At 38.2% G+C, this 18,322-nt stretch overlaps 1 protein-coding gene across 2 annotated transcripts in view; it reads right to left on the bottom strand.

Annotated features, from left to right (window-relative positions):
• The window catches only part of LOC122447477 (ATP-binding cassette sub-family C member 4-like), a 1,659,665-nt gene that overhangs the window by 386,162 nt on the left and 1,255,181 nt on the right, over positions 1-18,322 (bottom strand). The window contains exons 27-28 of one of the 2 annotated variants that reach the window (XM_043478123.1): positions 9,998-10,087; positions 257-429 (exon numbers count right to left, since the gene is read on the bottom strand). In XM_043478123.1, coding sequence (XP_043334058.1) covers positions 257-429; positions 9,998-10,087 — 263 coding nt within the window. The remainder of the gene's footprint in view (positions 1-256; positions 430-9,997; positions 10,088-18,322) is intronic. The other variant, XM_043478130.1, reaches the window with a different exon arrangement.

Here is an 18,322-nt window from a genome sequence, read left to right as displayed (position 1 = left end):
AAAATTAGTCTTCCCTCAGAATGGCTTGAAACTATCAGGAGGTGGATTTAGTAATTCAGCTTTCTTGGGGTGCCTCAAAACAACATTAACACCATATAGCATGTCTTAGTTTTTTCCTTTGTTTTCTGGAACTAATATTATCAACAGATAATGAGGCCAAGACGGCATTTAGACACATTTTGAAGATTCACTAAATATTTTCCGTTTACCACATTTACAAGTTAGATTCAAGATTTCCTGGAGAACAGCCCCATACCTTGGATCCACATATGATGTAGCTTTGTCAATAATCAATATCTGATTTTTCCTGAGAATAGCCCTGGCAAGGCACACCAGTTGTTTCTGACCAACACTCAAGTTCAATCCAGATTCTGCTAATTCAGTATTCATTTTAGCAGGAAGACCTTCGATGGATTCTTTAAGTTGTACCTGTGGATACAGAAAGAATGACATTTTTCTAAGCAAACTGTTCCTGAAGTAGACAAGCGTCTTAGACATTAGAGCTTTGACATCCTCAGGACTTCTTACGTATCTTACATATACAGCTAGGTGATGGGGAGAGTTCCTTCCAATGAATGCTCACTGAGAAAGATGGTGGAGTCAACTCAGGACAGAAAGACCTCAGTGTCCCCCATTCCCATCACAGGATATCCACCTGAAACCACACCTAGGGGTTAGCTAAGGAAGTCTCTGAAAAAGTAAAGCTATTTCTCCCAATGTGATTTAAACAGAAAAGTTAAAGGGATCTGTATGGTTGAGTCAAGTTTCCCAAAGTACATTTTGCATAGGAGTTGGTACACCAGAGAAGAACTTTCAAAAATTTTACAGAAAATTTGTTTCTCTGAAGATATAAGCTTATTGGCCCTTTACTATTTTCTAAAGTTTAATATATGCAAGTTCAAGCAATGGCAAACTGCCCCTTATACATTAGTAATCCTGGAGCCCATTCTGATGATGGTTCTTTCCCAAGTTGAATCCTATAAATAGTGGACCAGTAAAGTGCTTTTTTTCCTTCAGTGTCATAAATGCATTGTAGTGAATGAAAACACATGAAAAATAAAACACAACATCCTTTATCCCCCAGCATATTGTCATCCAGTCGCTGAGTCATGCCCAACACTCACACCAGTGTTCCTAATCCTTCACTATTGCTTGGAGTTTGCTCAAACTCAGGTCCATTAAGTTGGTGATGCCATCCAACCATCTTGTCCTCTTTTGTACCCTTATCCACCTGCCTTTCATCTTTCCCAGCATCAGGGTCTTTTTCAATGAGTTGGCTCTTTACATCAGGTGGCCAGCGTATTGGAGCTTCAGCTTCATCATCAGTCCTTCCAAGGAAAATTCAGGGTTGATTTCATTTAGGATTGACTGGTTTGATCTCCTTGCTGTTCAAGGGACTCTCAACGATCTTCTCCAGAACCACAGTTCAAAAGCATCAGTTCTTCAGTGCTCAGCCTTCTTTATGGTCCAACTCTCAAGTTGGTACATGACTACTGGGAAAACCATAGGTTTTACTACATGGACATTGTCGGCAAAGTGATGTCTCTGCTTTTTAATATTCTGTCTAGGTTTGTTACAACTCCTCTTCCCAGGAGCAACCATCTTTTAATTTCATGGCTTCAGTCACTATATGCAGTAATTTTGGAAATAAAGTCTGTCATTGTTTCCACTGTTTCCCCATCTACTGCAATGAAGTGATGAGACAGGATGGCATGATCTTAGTTTCTTGAATGTTGATTTTTAAGCCAGCTTTTTCACACTACTTTTTCACTTTTATCAAGAGGCTCTTTAGTTCCTCTTCACTTTCTACGATTAGGGTGGTGTCAGATGCATATCTGAGGTTATTGATATTTCTCCCAGCAATCTTGATGCCAGCTTGTGCTTCATCCAGCCCAGTATGTCACATGATGTACTCTGCATATAAGTCAAATAAACAAGGTGACAACATATAGCCTTGACGTACTCCTTTCCCAATTTGGAACCAGTTCAAATTGTTGCTTTGGAATAAGTTGTTCCATGTCTGGTTCTAACTGCTGCTTCTTGACCAGTATATAGGTTTCACAGGAGGCAGGTAAGGTGGTCTGGTATTCCTATCTCTTTAAGAATTTTCCACAATTTGTTGTGATCCACACAGTGAAAGGCTTTAGTGTAGTTAATGAAGCAGATGTTTTTTTCTGGAATTCAGTTGCTTTTTTGATGATCCAATGGATGTCAGCAATTTGATCTCTGGTTCCTCTGGCTTTTCTAAACACAGTTTGTACATTTGGAAGTTCTTGGTTCATGTACTATTGAAGCCTAGCGTGAAGGATTTTGAGTATTACTTTGCTAGTATGTGAAATGAATGCAATTGTGTGGTAATTTAAACATTCTTTGGCACTGCCCTTCTTTGGGATGGTAATGAAGACTGACTTTTTCCAGTCTTGTGGCCACTGCTGAGTCTTCCAAATTTGCATATTTGCAAATTTGCTGCACATATTGAGTGCAGCACTTTCACAGCATCATCTTTTAGGATTTGAGATAGATCAGCTGGAATTCTGTCACCACTAGCTTTCTTCATCATGATGCTTTCTAAAGCCCACTTGACTTTGCATTCCAGGATGTCTGTCTCTAAGTGAGTGATCACATCATTGTAGATATTTGGGTCATTAAGACCTTTTAAAAAATAGTTCTTCCATATATTCTTACCACCGCTTCTTAATCTGTTCTGCTTCTGTTAGGTCCATATCATTTCTGCCCTTTATTGTGCCCATCCTTGCAGGAAATGTTCTCTTGGTATTGCTAATTTTCTTGATGAAATCTCTGGTCTTTCCTTTTCTATTGTTTTCCTCTATTTCTTTGCATTGATCACTTAGGAAGGCTTTCTTATCTCTCTGTGCTATTCTTTGGAACTCTGCATTGAGATGAGTATATCTTTCCTTTTCTCCTTTGCCTTTAGCTTCTCTTCTTTTCTCAGCTATTTGTAAAGCCAGCCTTCTAAGACAACCATTTTGCCTTGTTGCATTTCTTTTTCTTGGGGATGGCTTTGTTCACCACCTCCAGTAGAGTGTTACAAACCTCTGTCCATAGATCTTCAGGCACTTCAGAACTAATCCCTTGAATCTACTTGTCACTTCCACTGTATAATTTGTAAGGCATTTATTTTAGGTCATATTGGAATTACCTTGTGGTTTTCCCTACTTTCTTCAATTTAAGCCTGAGTTTTGCAACAAGGAGTTCATGATCTGAGCTATAGTCAGCTGCCACCTTGTTTTTGCTGATTGTATAGAGCTTTTCCATCTTTGGCTGCAATGAATATAATCAATCTGATTTCGGTATTGATCATCTGGTGATGTCCATGTGTAGAGTTGTCTCTTGTGTTGTTGGAAGAGGGTGTTTGCTATGACTAGAACGTTCTGTTGGCAAAACTCTGTTAGCCTTTGCCCTGCTTCATTTTGTACTCCAAGGCCAAACTTGGCTGTTACTCCAGGTATCTCTTGACTTCCTACTTTCGCATTTCAGTCCCCTATGATTAAGAAGACATCTTTTTTGGTTTTAGTTCTAGAAAGTCTTCTAGCTCTTCATCGAACTGTTCAACTTCAGCTTTTTTAGCATTACTGGTTGGGGAATAGACTTGGATTACTGTGATACTGAATGGTTTCCCTTGGAAATGAACTGTGATCATTCTGTCATTTTTGAGACTGCACCAAAGTACCACACTTTAGACTCTTTTGTTGACTATTTTTTTTGCAGCCAAGCAAAAATAAATTGGAGACTTGAAGCCAGGCAGCCTGGGGATAAGTCTTGCCTGGCTGTGCCAACTGGGCAAGTTCCTGAACCTACTCTATCTTAGCTTCCTAAACTCTAAGTAGAACTATAATATCACAATTATAAAGGTGTGTACCTCCTAACATTGTTTAAGAATATTAACAATGTTAAGAATGTGTTAGTGCATGTAGAATTTGTAACAGATCGACAGATATTGCCCATTATTAATAATGCTATCAGCTCGTCCCTCTTCAAGTTCTGCCTCGCTTTTCTCCTTTGCATATATCAGCACTGAGATTTTTTTACATACGCATTGGCTTGATTTTCAACTTCTCCAGGAGAATTTAAGCTCCAAAAGGACAGACATTTTGTCTCTTGATGACTGTGACAGCCCCAGAATCTGCAACATTGCCTAACAAGCTCTCAGTAGATATTTGTTGGCTACATGAAGGTGGGCTTCCCTGGTGGCTCAGTGGTAAAGAATCCACCTGCCAAACAGGAGACTTGAGTTCGATCCTGGGTGAGATCCCCTGGCTAAGGAAATCACAACCCACTTCAGTATACTTGACTGAGAAATCCCATGGACAGAGCAGCATGGCGGGCTACAGTTCATGGGGTTGGAGAAAAGTCAGACACGACAAATAGCAACAACATGAATGAAGGCATAAGTGACTCTATTTGTGTGACATATCTGTTCCTGTAAATTAGAAACTAAATTCATATGGATAAATAATTTATATATAAAACTGTTTTATTATTAAGTGTAATTATAAAAAGGATATATTCTTATAACAATTAACTGGCTCTAAGATATCATATCACACTTTAAACAAAGAAAAGCACTGAAAAAGTTATAATTTAAAGAAAATAGAGCAAATAACTACTATTCAAAACTATACATATCAGTATAGAATACTTCAGATTGTTTTTGAGCTTGGGAAAATAACAGAATACAGCACAAGTGAAAAATAATAAACTGAACTTATAAGGCACCCAGTTTCTATCATCATTGTGTGTGCTATGAGTAGTAGGTACTAAAGTCCCTCACAGGAGGTGAACACAGATGTCAGGTGGTTTCCAAATTTTGTGGAACTTTCTTACTTTTCAAAGAGAAAATCTGGTGTGGGCCAGAAGGAGGCACTGAAATGCAATTAACAGATGGGGAAGAGCTTTTACTAGAGCAGGACCAGCAGTAAAGGAAGTTCACCTAATACAAGGCCCGGGGAAATGGACGTGACCTGTTGCCACCACAAGGACTGAACCACGTGGTTCCTGATGCAGAGGCTGCTGATGCCCAGATTTCTGTATCTTGGTTTCCTGTGTGATGAGACACACTTGTGTCCTAATAGAGACACTATCAATGTCAGACATTTAAAAGTACGATTTCTTCCCAGTTTTGACACGACATTTTTGTTATTGTTTAGTGCTAAGTCGTAGACCTTACAGACTGTAGCCTGCCAGGTTCCTCTGTCCATGGGACCTCCCAGGCAAGAATATTGGAGTGGATTACCATTTCCTCCTCCAGGGGATATTCCTAGCTCAGGGATCGATCCCGTTTCTCCACTGAAGACAGACTCTTTATCACTGAGCAACTGGGGAAGCCCCCATACTATACTCTTAATTCCAAATCCCAGTATGTAAGGTGGGATTTAACAGAAGCAACATATCAATGATTCATTTCCAGAGTTTTATCTACTGTGATCTTTTAACCTATGAGTGATAAAGTGCTTCATCCTCAGGCACTACTCATGTTATATTTTTGGAGCTGCCTTTGCTTTTTAGCATCCCAATCAGCATGAATTTCTGATGAACTTTCATCAGTTTACAGTAAGTTGGCAAGTTTTCAGTACATGAAAAATGTATTTTCAGCATATTTTTAAAAATAACCAAGATGAGATAGGCAGCATCCATAGGACTGTCTTCCTTCTGAATATCCATCTCTGCCAAGGAAGAAGGACGAAACAGAACTAGAGGACTTAACAAAATTTTTTAGGCCATCTTTTCCTCTTAATTGAAGTTCATAAAGAGGAAAACATAGTGGTTCCCTCCTATTCATTTTCAGGTTAACTCTGTGAGTTTGGGTTCACATATCCAGTTAGGCATCACATACAAATTAATAACTAGGGTTTTTGATTCACTTAAAAACTGACTTCATTGATTTAGTGATATCTCTTGATGAGGGTGAAGGAGGAGAGTGAAAAAGCCAGATTAAATCTCAACATTAAGAAAACTAAGATCGTGGCATCTAGTCCCATCATTTCATGACAAATAGAAGGGGAAAAGGTAGAAGCAGTGACAGATTTCCTCTTCTTGGACCCTTAAGTCAGTGCGGTTGGTGACTATAGCCTTGAAATTAGATGATTGCTTCTTAGCAGGAAAGCTATGGCAAAACTAGACAGTGTGTTAAAAAAGCAAAGATATAAAAAAAAAAAAAAAAAAAGCAAAGATATCACTTTGCTGATAAAGGTCCGTATAATCAAACCTATGGTGTTTCCAGTAGCCATGTACAGATGCGAGAGCTGGACAATAACAGAGCGCTGAAGAATCGATGCTTTTGAACTGTGGTACTGGAGAACACTATTGAGAGTTCCTTGGAAAACAAGGAGATAAAACTAGTCAATCTTAAAGGAAATCAACCCTGAATATTCTTTGGAAGGACTGATGCTGAAGCTAAAGCTTCAATACTTTGGCTACCTGATGCAAACAGTTGACTCATTGGAAAAGACCCTGATGCTGTGAAAGATTGAAGGCAGAAGAAGAGGGAAACAGAGGATGAGATGATTGGATGGCATCATCAATTCAATGGACATGAACCTGGGCAAAATCCAGGAGATGGTGAGGGACAGGTAAGCCTGGCATGCTATATAGTCCATGGGGTCACAGTTGGATGTGACTAAGCAACTGAACAACAATAACTTAGAGTGATAAATCACCCCTTTATTCAGATTCTCTTGGAATTATTTCTTTATCACATTTGTATGTTTTTCAATGAAAGGTTTGGTACATTTTCTTTAAAACAGTCATATGGAATCAATTCCTAGAGAAACATAACGATGGGATGGTTTCTTTAAGTGGTATCATCAAAGTTAACAGGGTTAATTCCAGAAGCAATACATGGAAACCACATACTTCACTTCATGAAATAAGCTCACGTTTCTTTATTTTTATAGAAAGTCCCAAATGTAGTTTAAATAGAAGTAGATCTTAGTATTATCTACCACTTCAGCATTTTTATAATTTAGATTAACATTACCTCTCTGCTCATGAAACAATATGTTCTAAAATTCTAGAGTAATGCTACCTGAGAATCTGTGAAAAAAAAATCTCAATCTGGGAAACAAAAAAATAATTTACTAGTACTTCCAGTTATTTTTTTTAAGATGTGTCCCAATTTCACCATTAAATTTGTCCTATGAATTCAAGAGTAGTGGATCATCCTATTGTTCTTCACATTTAATGGTTAACAGCTCTACACACCTCTTCTCTTGTAGAATTTTACTGTAAAAGACTCACAAACTTAAATGAAATCAGAAGTGCACTGCTTTTCAGGGAGGAGAAGGTGAAGCAATCAACCCAATTTAAGAAAACAAAATCCAAAATTCTGTTCTGTACATCTGTGTCTCTTTTTCTGTTTTGCATATAGGGTTATCGTTACCATCTTTCTAAATTCCATATATATGCGTTAGTATACTGTATTGGTCTTTGGACTCTGTGGGAGAAGGCGAGGGTGGGATGTTTCGAGAGAACAGCATCAAAACATGTATATTATCTAGGGTGAAACAGATCACCAGCCCAGGCTGGATGCATGAGACAAGTGCTCGGGCCTGGTGCACTGGGAAGACCCAGAGGAATCAGGTGCAGAGGGAGGTGGGAGGGGGGATCGGGATGCGAAATACATGTAAATCCATGGCTGATTCATGTCAATGTATGACAAAAACCACTACAATATTGTAAAGCAATTAGCCTCCAACTAATAAAAATAAATGAAAAAAAAAAAAAAAAGAAAACAAAATCCACATACTGCTGAAAAGCAGGGTGGGTGTATAAAGACTCAGGGGTGACATCCTTCAGAAACCAGAATTACTGGCTGGAAATGGTCATATCTCCAAATCTGCCTGCTCATAGTCAAGGCTCATCTGTATATTACAGATTTCAGAGCTTCCCTGAAAGGGTAACACTAAATGACAAACACACTAATTCAAAACAACATGAACGACCAGTCTCTCAGATCTGTGTAACAAAGAAACAAACAAAAAAAAAGATTAAAGAAATATGCCAACGTCTCTGAAATGAAAAGATCAATCAAATATTTAGTAGTTATTTAGGTAGAGTGTTTTCCCTGTGTTTTTCTCTAAGAGTTTTATAGTATCTGGTCTTACATTTAGGTTTTTAATCCATTTTGAGTTTATTTTTGTATACGGTATTAGGGAGTGTTCTAATTTTATTCTTTTACACATAGCTGTCCGGTTTTCCCAGCACCACTTACTGAAGAGACCGCCTTTTCTCCATTGTATATTCCTGCCTCCTTTGTCATAGATTAGTTGACCATGGGTGTGTGAGTTCATCTCTGAACTTTCCATCCTGTCGCATTGATCTATATTTCTGTTTTTGTGCCAGTGCCATACCAACCTGATTACTCTAGTTCTGTATTGAACTGGCCAAAAGGTTCATTTAAGTTTTTCCATAAAATCTTATATAACAAACTTTTCAGGCAACTCAATAATATATTCTGAGGTCAGGGAATCTAATTTCTACAGTTTTGTTTTTCTTTCTTAAGATTGCTTTGGCTTCTTGGAGTCTTTTGTGTTTCCATTAAAACTGTAAAATTTTTGGCTCTAATTCTATGAAAAATGTCATTGGTAATTTGACAGGGATTGTACTGAATCTGTAGATTGTTTGGGTAGTATAGTCATTTTCACAATATTGTTTCTTCCAATCCAAGAACATGGTATATCCCTCCATCTGTTCTGCATCATTTTTTATCTTTTGTCAGTATCTTATAGTTTTATGAGATAGTTTTGTCTCCTTGTAGTTTTGTCTCTTTAGGTAGGTTTATTCCTAGGTATTTTTATTATTTTTGTTGCAATGGTAGATGGGATTGTTTTCTCAATTTCTCTTTCTGATCTTTCATTGTTAATGTATAGGAATGCTCATCTTTACTTTTTAAAAGCAAAAGACTGAGCTAGGTCCTAGGAGAAATTAGAAATCTTTCTATGGTTTAGAAGTCTAGGGTTTCTGCCATCAGGAGAATTGATTTATAAAACGAGTGCAAATACACAAAATAATTTGTATTAAAATACAAAATGACAGCAATCTAATAGTCAATTTTTTTTTTCATGCAAGGGTAAAGAAATTCAAAGAAGTGGGGCAAGGGGAAATATGACACAAATAACAGAGAATTCTCTAGAAATGAACAAACCTATCCATATAAAAACTGAGCAGATGTTCCAGGGTTCTGTTACCTGCATTAATGCTACAGTACTAAAATGACATACTTGCCAATAAATAATCATTATCAAATGCGACTATATAATTTACCTTTCTAAACACTTTCCTATGATACCTCTACATTTTATTAGTATGATCCTGTTTACATCTTTTAGTTAATAAGGAAAAACTACTATTGTCTCCACTTAGTAGATGTTCCCTAAGGCCAGAGGAATAAAATGAATATTGGAGTGTAATGGAGTTATTTTAATTTACTAAGTCACTAGTAGAATTTAACATCTAATTGAGTTTTTAACATCTAATTGACTACTCTGCTAAGGACAAGATAATGTATTTATTTGTTCAGGGTTTCAGGGAAAAAGCTAAAGTGAAAACATGTTGCATTATATTGTTGATTTTCATCATCATCAATACACACATTTTATTTTTTATTTTTTTCATTTATTTTTATTAGTTGGAGGCTAATTGCTTTACAATATTGTAGTGGTTTTTGTCATACATTGACATGAATCAGCCATGGATTTACATGTATTCCCCATCCCGATCCCCCCTCCCACCTCCCTCTGCACCCGATTCCTCTGGGTCTTCCCAGTGCTCCAGGCCCGAGCACTTGTCTCATGCATCCAGCCTGGGCTGGTGATCTAATACACACATTTTAAGTGCACGCATGTCATCAGTGTTTTCCTAGGAGGTAAGTGAAGTCAGTGAAACTGATACATTCCCCTTAATTATCTGCAATGCTCTAAATGAAAACACACAGATATTGATGATAACAAGTTAATTACAGTTACTATTAATAAATTACCTCTTCTAAGGCATTCCATAGTTCCTCATCCATATGCTCATTAAAGGGATCCAGATTTTTCCTCACTGTTCCAGTGAATAAAACAGGTTCCTAAATACTCCAAAATAGTGAATGTTATTATTGTAACCTCTTTTCATTTTATTCCACTGTGTACAGAATATAAAAATTAAAATACAAAACATCTAAATTCATTAATTATTAATAATAATGTTGCAACTGTATGTTTACAAAACAGTATCTCTAAAATAATTTTCCATTGTACAAAGTATTCTACAAAATATCTTCCAGACTACTGAACACTAGCAGAAGAAAGTGTTGACGTTTTTTTATCCTAAGAAAAAAAATGAAAACAAAGGAAGATTTTATTTTTTAAAGAAATGCCATCCCAGTAATAAATATCTGCTTAAACACACACACAAACTGAGAAAATAATTACATGGGAAACTATCCTGGTGTGACTGGGATATACCAACAACATGATTAGTAGAAGTTTGTGCCTCAAAGCAAACCATTAAATATTTACACATTGGCACTTAAGAATAAACTAAGCTATTTTCTCCATTGGTCAGACTGTCTTCTAGGACCTGGAATCTCTCCATATGTGTGAAATGAATATCCCCACACATCCAAGGGGAACACCAGCTCCTGGAGCTTGCAGCTCCTCTGTTCATGGAGAGATCACCTCTGATTCTGCACCAGGCGATCCCCACATTCTCTCACCTGTGCGCCAGGATCACCTGCCTCACAGAACCTCATTATTAACTGCAAGGTCAGGATGACCTGAAACCCACTGTGACCTGAGTCATAATGAAATTATTTAACTAGCTTTTCCTGTTTTACTTCTGGAGGAGCCATAAGAAAATTACTGGAAATATATGCCTCCTTCTGAGTTTCAAGAAAGAATCTTCTACATAAGCTAATGTAAGCCATTTACATTTTCTTCTGGAAGGTTCTAGTAAGCCATGTCACAAGAATATGAGCAGCAGTGAAGAGGCCAATTGGCTCCCTTCAGTGAAGAGGGTAAAACAAGGGGATGCACACGTGTGGGAACAAGAGAAGATCTGACTCTTCCACAAATGCCTGGAACTGCTCAGAATCACCATGTTCAAATCCTGCCTGGACTTGAGGATGGATTTTCCTCCTCACTTCATAAAAGCCTGAGAAGAAAGCTGAAGACAGACAGACATTTCTTTCTCCCAATCATGAGGAAGAATGATATTCAGGGAGCCTTCCAAACCTTCCTTCAATATGGTCTCAGTTTTAAGTCTGGTCAGAGAGAAATGAATGCAGAAAACTCAGGGTCTGCCACCAAAAAAGATGTATCCCTGAGCAAACTCCACAATTAAAAAGACATTATAAAGGAAGATTTATTCGCACAAAGTTGATTAAGTGGCCAATACACCTCCAAAGAACTGAAAATCACTAGTCATAGGATATTTCAGAATGAGTACTGAACTGAACTGAAAAATCCCAAGACCAATTTAAGGTCTCCCTTAAAACTCTTGAATTTAGAATCAAAGACTAAACAACCATCTAAACAATAGTTAAGTGTTTCTTGTCAGGGGAATAACCATCATTCTACTTCAGATTTTTATAAAAACTTGTTACTTTTTGTAATTATAAACACTAAGATTCCAACATGCAGGCAATTTCTCATCCTTCAGCTGTCTCCATGAGTTTTACATAAAAGATGTGGCCACGCGAGGAGGGGAAGCTGGTCCCCAATTTTCCTCCTCCTTCTCTTCTCCATCTTCCCTCCAGTTTCCAGATCCATTCAAGTAAGCAGGCTACTTCCTGAATATAATCTCAATCGGTGTACTTTCTGGGGGACATATTTAACTACTTCAGTTACTGAGCACAAAGAACACACATACTTCAGCTTCCTGTTGTGTTTAAGGAAATTATTTAAGAAGAAATTTCATTTTTGCTTATTTCTGAAATTTTGAACAGAAATTGAGGCATAACTTCTTAAGAAGTATTCATCTTTGAAAGCTCCCTCCAGGATGGACGGGCTGTATCTCCACTCCCCCGTCTCTGGTTCCTACCCAGGTCCTTGCTGTTATCACATCTCCCTCAGTTCTGAGAGAGAAAGACCATCCTGGAAGTTCATCATTGCTTCCAGGATCACAGGGAGCAGGGATTCAGGGAAGATGATGTGGGCCTGGCTCACCTGAGTGGGGCAACTCAAAGAAACAGCACTGGGCTCCCCCTCTGCAGAGTCTGCTCTCAGCTTCCTAGGTTCCCTAAATCAAGGTATTGAGATGCAAGTATCATTGCTTCCTACTTGTTTGGCAGGGGAAGAGAGACATAAGTTTTCTGTACTTAGACAAGTAACTTCAAATAATCACAGTAACACACTTTCTCCAACTCTGAGCCAGCAAGACATTGTAAAGAGAAAGGGCTCTTGGCCGGGGAGGGATATGATTTTGAGTATTTTCTCCTCTCACTTATTAGACCATGACATATAAGAGAATAACACATTTCCAAACTGATACTGTCCAAATGAGGGACAGGGCAGTAGGAGTAGTATCTTATGACTTTGCTCCATGATTATTCACTCTTGTTATAGTTTTGAGTGGGATGGTAGAAAAAAAAAATGGGGAAAATATCTCATGAGTACAACATTGCCAAAGAATTGATGCTTTCAAATTCTTCTCTGTGGTGCTGGAGAAGACTCTTGAGAGTCCCTTGGACAGCAAGGAGATCAAACCAGTCAATCCTAAAGAAAATCAACCCTGAATATTCACTGGAAGGACTGATGCTGAAGCTGAAGCTCCAATACTTTGGCCACCTGATGAGAAGAACTGACTCATTGGAAAAGACCCTGATACTAGGAAAGATTGAGAACAGGAGGAGAAGTGGGGGGGTGGGGTGATAGAGGATGGGATGGTTGGATGGCATCATTGACTCAATGGACATGAGTTTGAGTAGACTCTGGGAAATAGTGAAGGACAAAGAAGCTTGGCATGCTGCAGTTCATGGGTCACAAAGAGTCAGACATGATTTAGCAACTGAACAACAAAATTTATTGAAAAAAAAAAAGTTTGGAATCAGACAGTTCTAAGTTCTGATTCTATTGTTCACTAGTTATTAGACCCAGGGTAAGTTATTAATCTTCCCAAGACTCAGTTCGCTTATTGGAAACTGGGGTTAACCTTGGGGAGTTGCCCTAAGAATCTGGAACAAGAGTGAAGTTCCTCATATGATGCTAACATGGACCAGGAGCCCAGCCCAACAGGGGACAATGAAAAGCAGTGTCTGTTAAACTGCAGGTGTAGTCAATGGATCATGAAATCAATTTAGTGCCTTGTGACCATCATTTTGTCTTTTAAATGAACTAGAATAGAACTAGTAGCACAGAAGATATCAGAGCACAGCCCAAGAGTAATATTGTCTTCTGAAATTTTTGTTCCTGTGTGTGTGGGTGGGTGGGTGTGGTGTGCATGCACACATGAAATAATGATATGAAGCAATTTCATGGACCACAGTCAACAGCCAGTTGAAATCACAAGCAGAGCAATTCACTGCTCAGGCTCGGGAGTTGGGAATCTCTTTAATTTGAATCCTGTTAATATATTTTAGAAATTAATATTTGTATCATTTGCAAATATTTTTTTCTATTCCATAGGTTGTCTTCTCAGTTTTTTTTTTTTAATTGTTTCATTTGTGGTACAAAACTTTTATGTTTAATTAGGTCCCATTTGTTTATTTTTGGTTTTGTTTCCATTATTTTAGGGGGCAGATCCAAGAAAATATTGCTGTGATTAATGTCAATAATTATTCTGCCTAAGTTCTCTTCTAGGATCTTGTCTGACAAAGTATCTTGTCTTACAGGTCTTCGGGTCATTAATTCATCTTGAATTTATTTTTGTATATGGCATTAGACAATGTTCAAATTTCATTCTTTTACACGTAGCTGTGCAGATGTCCAACCCCAAAGAAAGGCAATGACAAAGAATGCTCAAACTATCGCACAATTGTACTCATCTCACACGCTAGCAAAGTAATGCTCAAAATTCTTCAAGCCAGGCTTTAACAGTACATGAAGCATGAAGTTCCAGATGTTCAAACTGGATTTAGAAAAGGCAGAGGAACATGAAATCAAATGGCCAACATCCATTGGATCACTGAAGAAGAAAGAGAGTTCCAGAAAAACATCTATTTCTGCTTTATTGACTATGCCAAAGCCTCTGACAGTGTGGATCACCACAAACTGTGGAAAATTCTGAAAGAGATGGGAATACCAGACCACCTGACCTGCCTCTTGAGGAATCTGTATGCAGGTCAGGAAGCAACAGTTCGAACTGGACACGGAACAACAGACTGGTTTCAAATTGGGAAAGGAGTATGTCAAGGCTATATATTGTCACCCTGCTTATTTAACTTATATGCAGAGTGCATCATGAGAAATGCTGGGCTGGATGAAGCACAAGCTGGAATCAAGATTTCTGGGACATATATCAATCACCTCAGATATGCAGATGACACCACCCTTATGGCAGAAAGCAAAGAAGAACTGAAGAGCCTCTTGATGAAAGTGAAAGAGGAGAGTGAAAAAGTTGGCTTAAAGCTCAACATTCAGAAAACTAAGATCATGGCATCTAGTCCCATCACTTCATGACAAATAGATGGGGAAACAGTGGAAACAGTGGCAGACTTACTATTTTGGGGCTCCAAAATCACTGCAGATGGTGATTACAGCCATGAAATTCAAAGACACTTGCTCCTTGGAAGAAAAGTTATGACCAACCTAGACAGCATATTAAAAAGCAGAGCCATTACTTTGCCAACAAAGGTCCATCTAGTCAAGGCTATGATTTTTCCAGGAGTCATGTATGGATGTGAGAGTTGGACTATAAAGAAAGCTGAGCACTAAAGAATTGATGCTTTTGAACTGTGGTGTTGGAGAAGCCTCTTGAGAGTCCCTTGGACAGCAAGGAGATCCAACCAGTCCATCCTAAAGGAAAAGAGTCCTGAATATTCATTGGAAGGACTGATGCTGAAGCTCCAATAATTTGACCACCTGATGTGAAGAACTGACTCATTTGAAAAGATCCTGATGCTGGGAAAGATTGAAGGCTGGAGTAGAAGGGACGACAGAGGATGAGATGGTTGGATGGCATCACCGACTCAATGGACATGAGTTTGGGTAAACTCCAGGAGTTGGTTATGGATAGGGAGGACTGGCATGCTACAGTCCATGGGGTCGCAAAGAGTCAGACACGACTGAGTGACTGAGCTGAACTGAACTGTGCAGATTTCTCCACACTATTTATTGAAGAGACTGTCTTTTCTTTATTACATACTCTTATCTCTTTTGTCCTAGATTAATTGACTATAAGTGTGTGGGTTTATTTCTGGGTTTTCTATCCTGTCCCATTAATCTATGTGTCTGGCTTCTGTGACAGCAACATACTTTTTCAATTACTGTAACTTTGCAATATAGCCTGAAGTCAGGGACTGTGATTCCTCAAGATTTATTCTTCTCTCTCAAGATTGTTTTGACTGTTTGGGGTATTTTCTGTTTCCATACAAATTAAAAAAAAATTTTGTTCTAGTTTTGTGAAAAATGCCACCAGTAATTTGATAGAGATTGCACTGAATCTGTAAATTGTCTTGGGTAGTATGGTTATTTTTAACAATACTGATTCTTTCAATCCAAGAACACAGAATATCTTTTCTTTTGTTTGTATCATCTTCAATTACTTTCATCAGTGTCTTACAGGTTTTGGACTAAACGTCTTTTGCCTCCTTAGGTAGATGTACTCCTAGATTTTCTTTTTTTCCTTTGATGTGATGTTAATGGGATTATTTCCTTTATTTCTCTTTCTGATACTTTGTTTCTAGTCTATATAATTGCAGCCTATTTCTGTATATACAACAGCTTATACAGCTCAATATAAAAAAAAAACAATCTAATAAAAAAATTGGAAGAAGAACTAGACATTTCTCCAAAGAAGACATACAGATGGTCGATAGGCCCATGAAAAGATACTCAACATCACTAATTACTAGAGAAATACAGATTAAAACTACAATGAGGCATCACCTCACACTGGTTAGAATGACCATCATTAAATAGTCTACAAATAATAAATGCTGGAGAGGGTGTGGAGGAAAGGGGACCCTCCTACACTGTTGGTGGGAATGTAAATTGGTGCAGCTGTTATGGAAAACAGTATGGAGGTTCCTTAAAAGCTGAAAAAGAGTTACTGAGTGATCCAGCAATTCCACACCTCAGCAAATATCTGGAAAACATAAAAACCCTAATTCAAAAAGATGCATGCACCACAGTATTCACAACAGTACTACTTACAATAGCCAAGATATGTTCACGGACAGATGAATGGATAAAGATATGATGTATACACATACACACACACACACACACAGACACACACACACGGGAATATTATTCAGCCATAAAAAGAATGAAATAACGCCATTTGCAGCAACATGGATGAACCTAGAGATTATGAAACTAAGCAAAATAAGTCAGGAAGAGAAAGACAAATATCATATGCTGCTGCTGCTGCTAACTCACTTCAGTCGTGTCCGATTCTGTGTGAGATCACTTATATGTGGAATCTTAAAAAATGACAGAAACGAACTTATTTACAACACAGAAACAGATTCAAGAGCATAAAATACAAACTAATGGTTACCAAAAAGGAAAGTGGTGAAGGATAAATTAAAAATCTGTGCTTAATAATACACACTACTATTTTACTATACAATTGAAACACTGTGAAAAAACAATCAGACACACACAAAATCTGACTCCTGGCTCTGCCCCTTACTTGATAAGTAGGACAAGCTCCCAGGGCCTCAGTTTTTAAACCTATCAGGTAAGGATAACAACAGAAATGTGAGGATTAAGCAGGAAATGGTCAGATAAGGGGCTAAAATGTGTTAATGATTTCACAAATGTTAGGAATTATTATCAGTACTCATTTAACTTGTCAGGGGGCTATAACAAGCATGAGAGGAGCAGAAACAAGAGATACTGGCCCTGTCCTCAAAGAGAGGAAGAAAAAAGCCAAGAGTGTGGGGAGGGCTGAGGAAAAAGGCCAGAGGTCTTGGTGGCAGACTGGCAAGTAAGTGTACAAGGTCGTGGTCAGGAAAGAAGCTGCTGGGTGGGGGACATGAAATCAAAGTACAAAAAAGTGTTTTATTCTCTCTTCTTGCTTTTGGTGGAAACGTCAGATACATGTCTCTGTTACACTTTCCCCCAAATTCCTATTGCGTTCTTTTGATTTTTGTTTCTTTGCTCTACTATTTATATGAACAATTTAGTTTATATTGTAAATAATATATATAAAGAAAATCACCAAGGACCATGAACACATAAGCAGAAATTAAAGAGTAAAGTCATTCCAGAAGGTGTTACTCTTTCTATTAAGCAGAAATAAGATCCAAAGGCCAGTAACTCAATCATTAAGAATAACAGCTCCTAATGACTGAGCATTCCCAAGAACCAGACATGGTTCCTGGGAATTGTTCATAAGGCACAAACCTTATCTCACCTAGTTGTGTGCGATAAGTCTCTTCAGTCGTGTCAGACTCTTTGCGACCCTGTGAACTGTGGCCCACCACACTCCTCTGTCCTGGGATTCTCCAGGCAAGAATACTGGAGTGAGTTGCCATGGCCTCCTCCAGTGGATCTTCCTGACCCAGGAATTGAATCTGCATCTCTCATGTCTCCTGCATTGGCAGGCAGGTCCTTTACCACTAGCACCACTTGGGAAGCCCAGTTATATCTTCACAACAAATCTGTGTGGCAATGATTCTCAGACCTGGTTTAAGGATAAGGTCACTGAAGTCTGGAAGATGAGCAATGTTATCAAGGCCCCAAAGTCCTTTGAGGCAGAGTACGAATAAGATTGTTGGTTCACGTTGACACTCAGTTTACACAAACATTCTATCCCTGGCTGTCTCTGGAATGATTTCTGGGAACCTTTGCACATTGCAAGTTTATCAACCAATATTGCACCTTGGAGACAAAGGCATATAGAGAGGAATCTACACGTATACAAAGCTTAGCACTATTTTGTAAGGATGCTCTCTGGAGTGTGTACAATGAACATGCTCAGAGGGAGGGTGGAAATCAACAGAACAGAACAGAACCAAACTATGTTGATGCAAAGGTATGTTTAGTCTTTGCTCAGATGTGCTTCCAAACATTATTGGCAGAGCCAAGGATCTTCTAACATTATTTCTTTATTTATAGAATTATTTTATGTACACAAGCATACAACTTTTTCTTATTAAGAAGCTTTAAAAAATAATGCAAGGCATGTTTCTAAAGCCTAGCATCCAAGGTTA

Source organism: Cervus canadensis, chromosome 9 (genome assembly GCF_019320065.1).
Source record: "Cervus canadensis isolate Bull #8, Minnesota chromosome 9, ASM1932006v1, whole genome shotgun sequence".
Taxonomy (NCBI): domain Eukaryota; kingdom Metazoa; phylum Chordata; class Mammalia; order Artiodactyla; family Cervidae; genus Cervus; species Cervus canadensis.
Note: the sequence above shows the minus strand (reverse complement) of the source record. Positions and strands in the feature narration are given on the sequence as shown.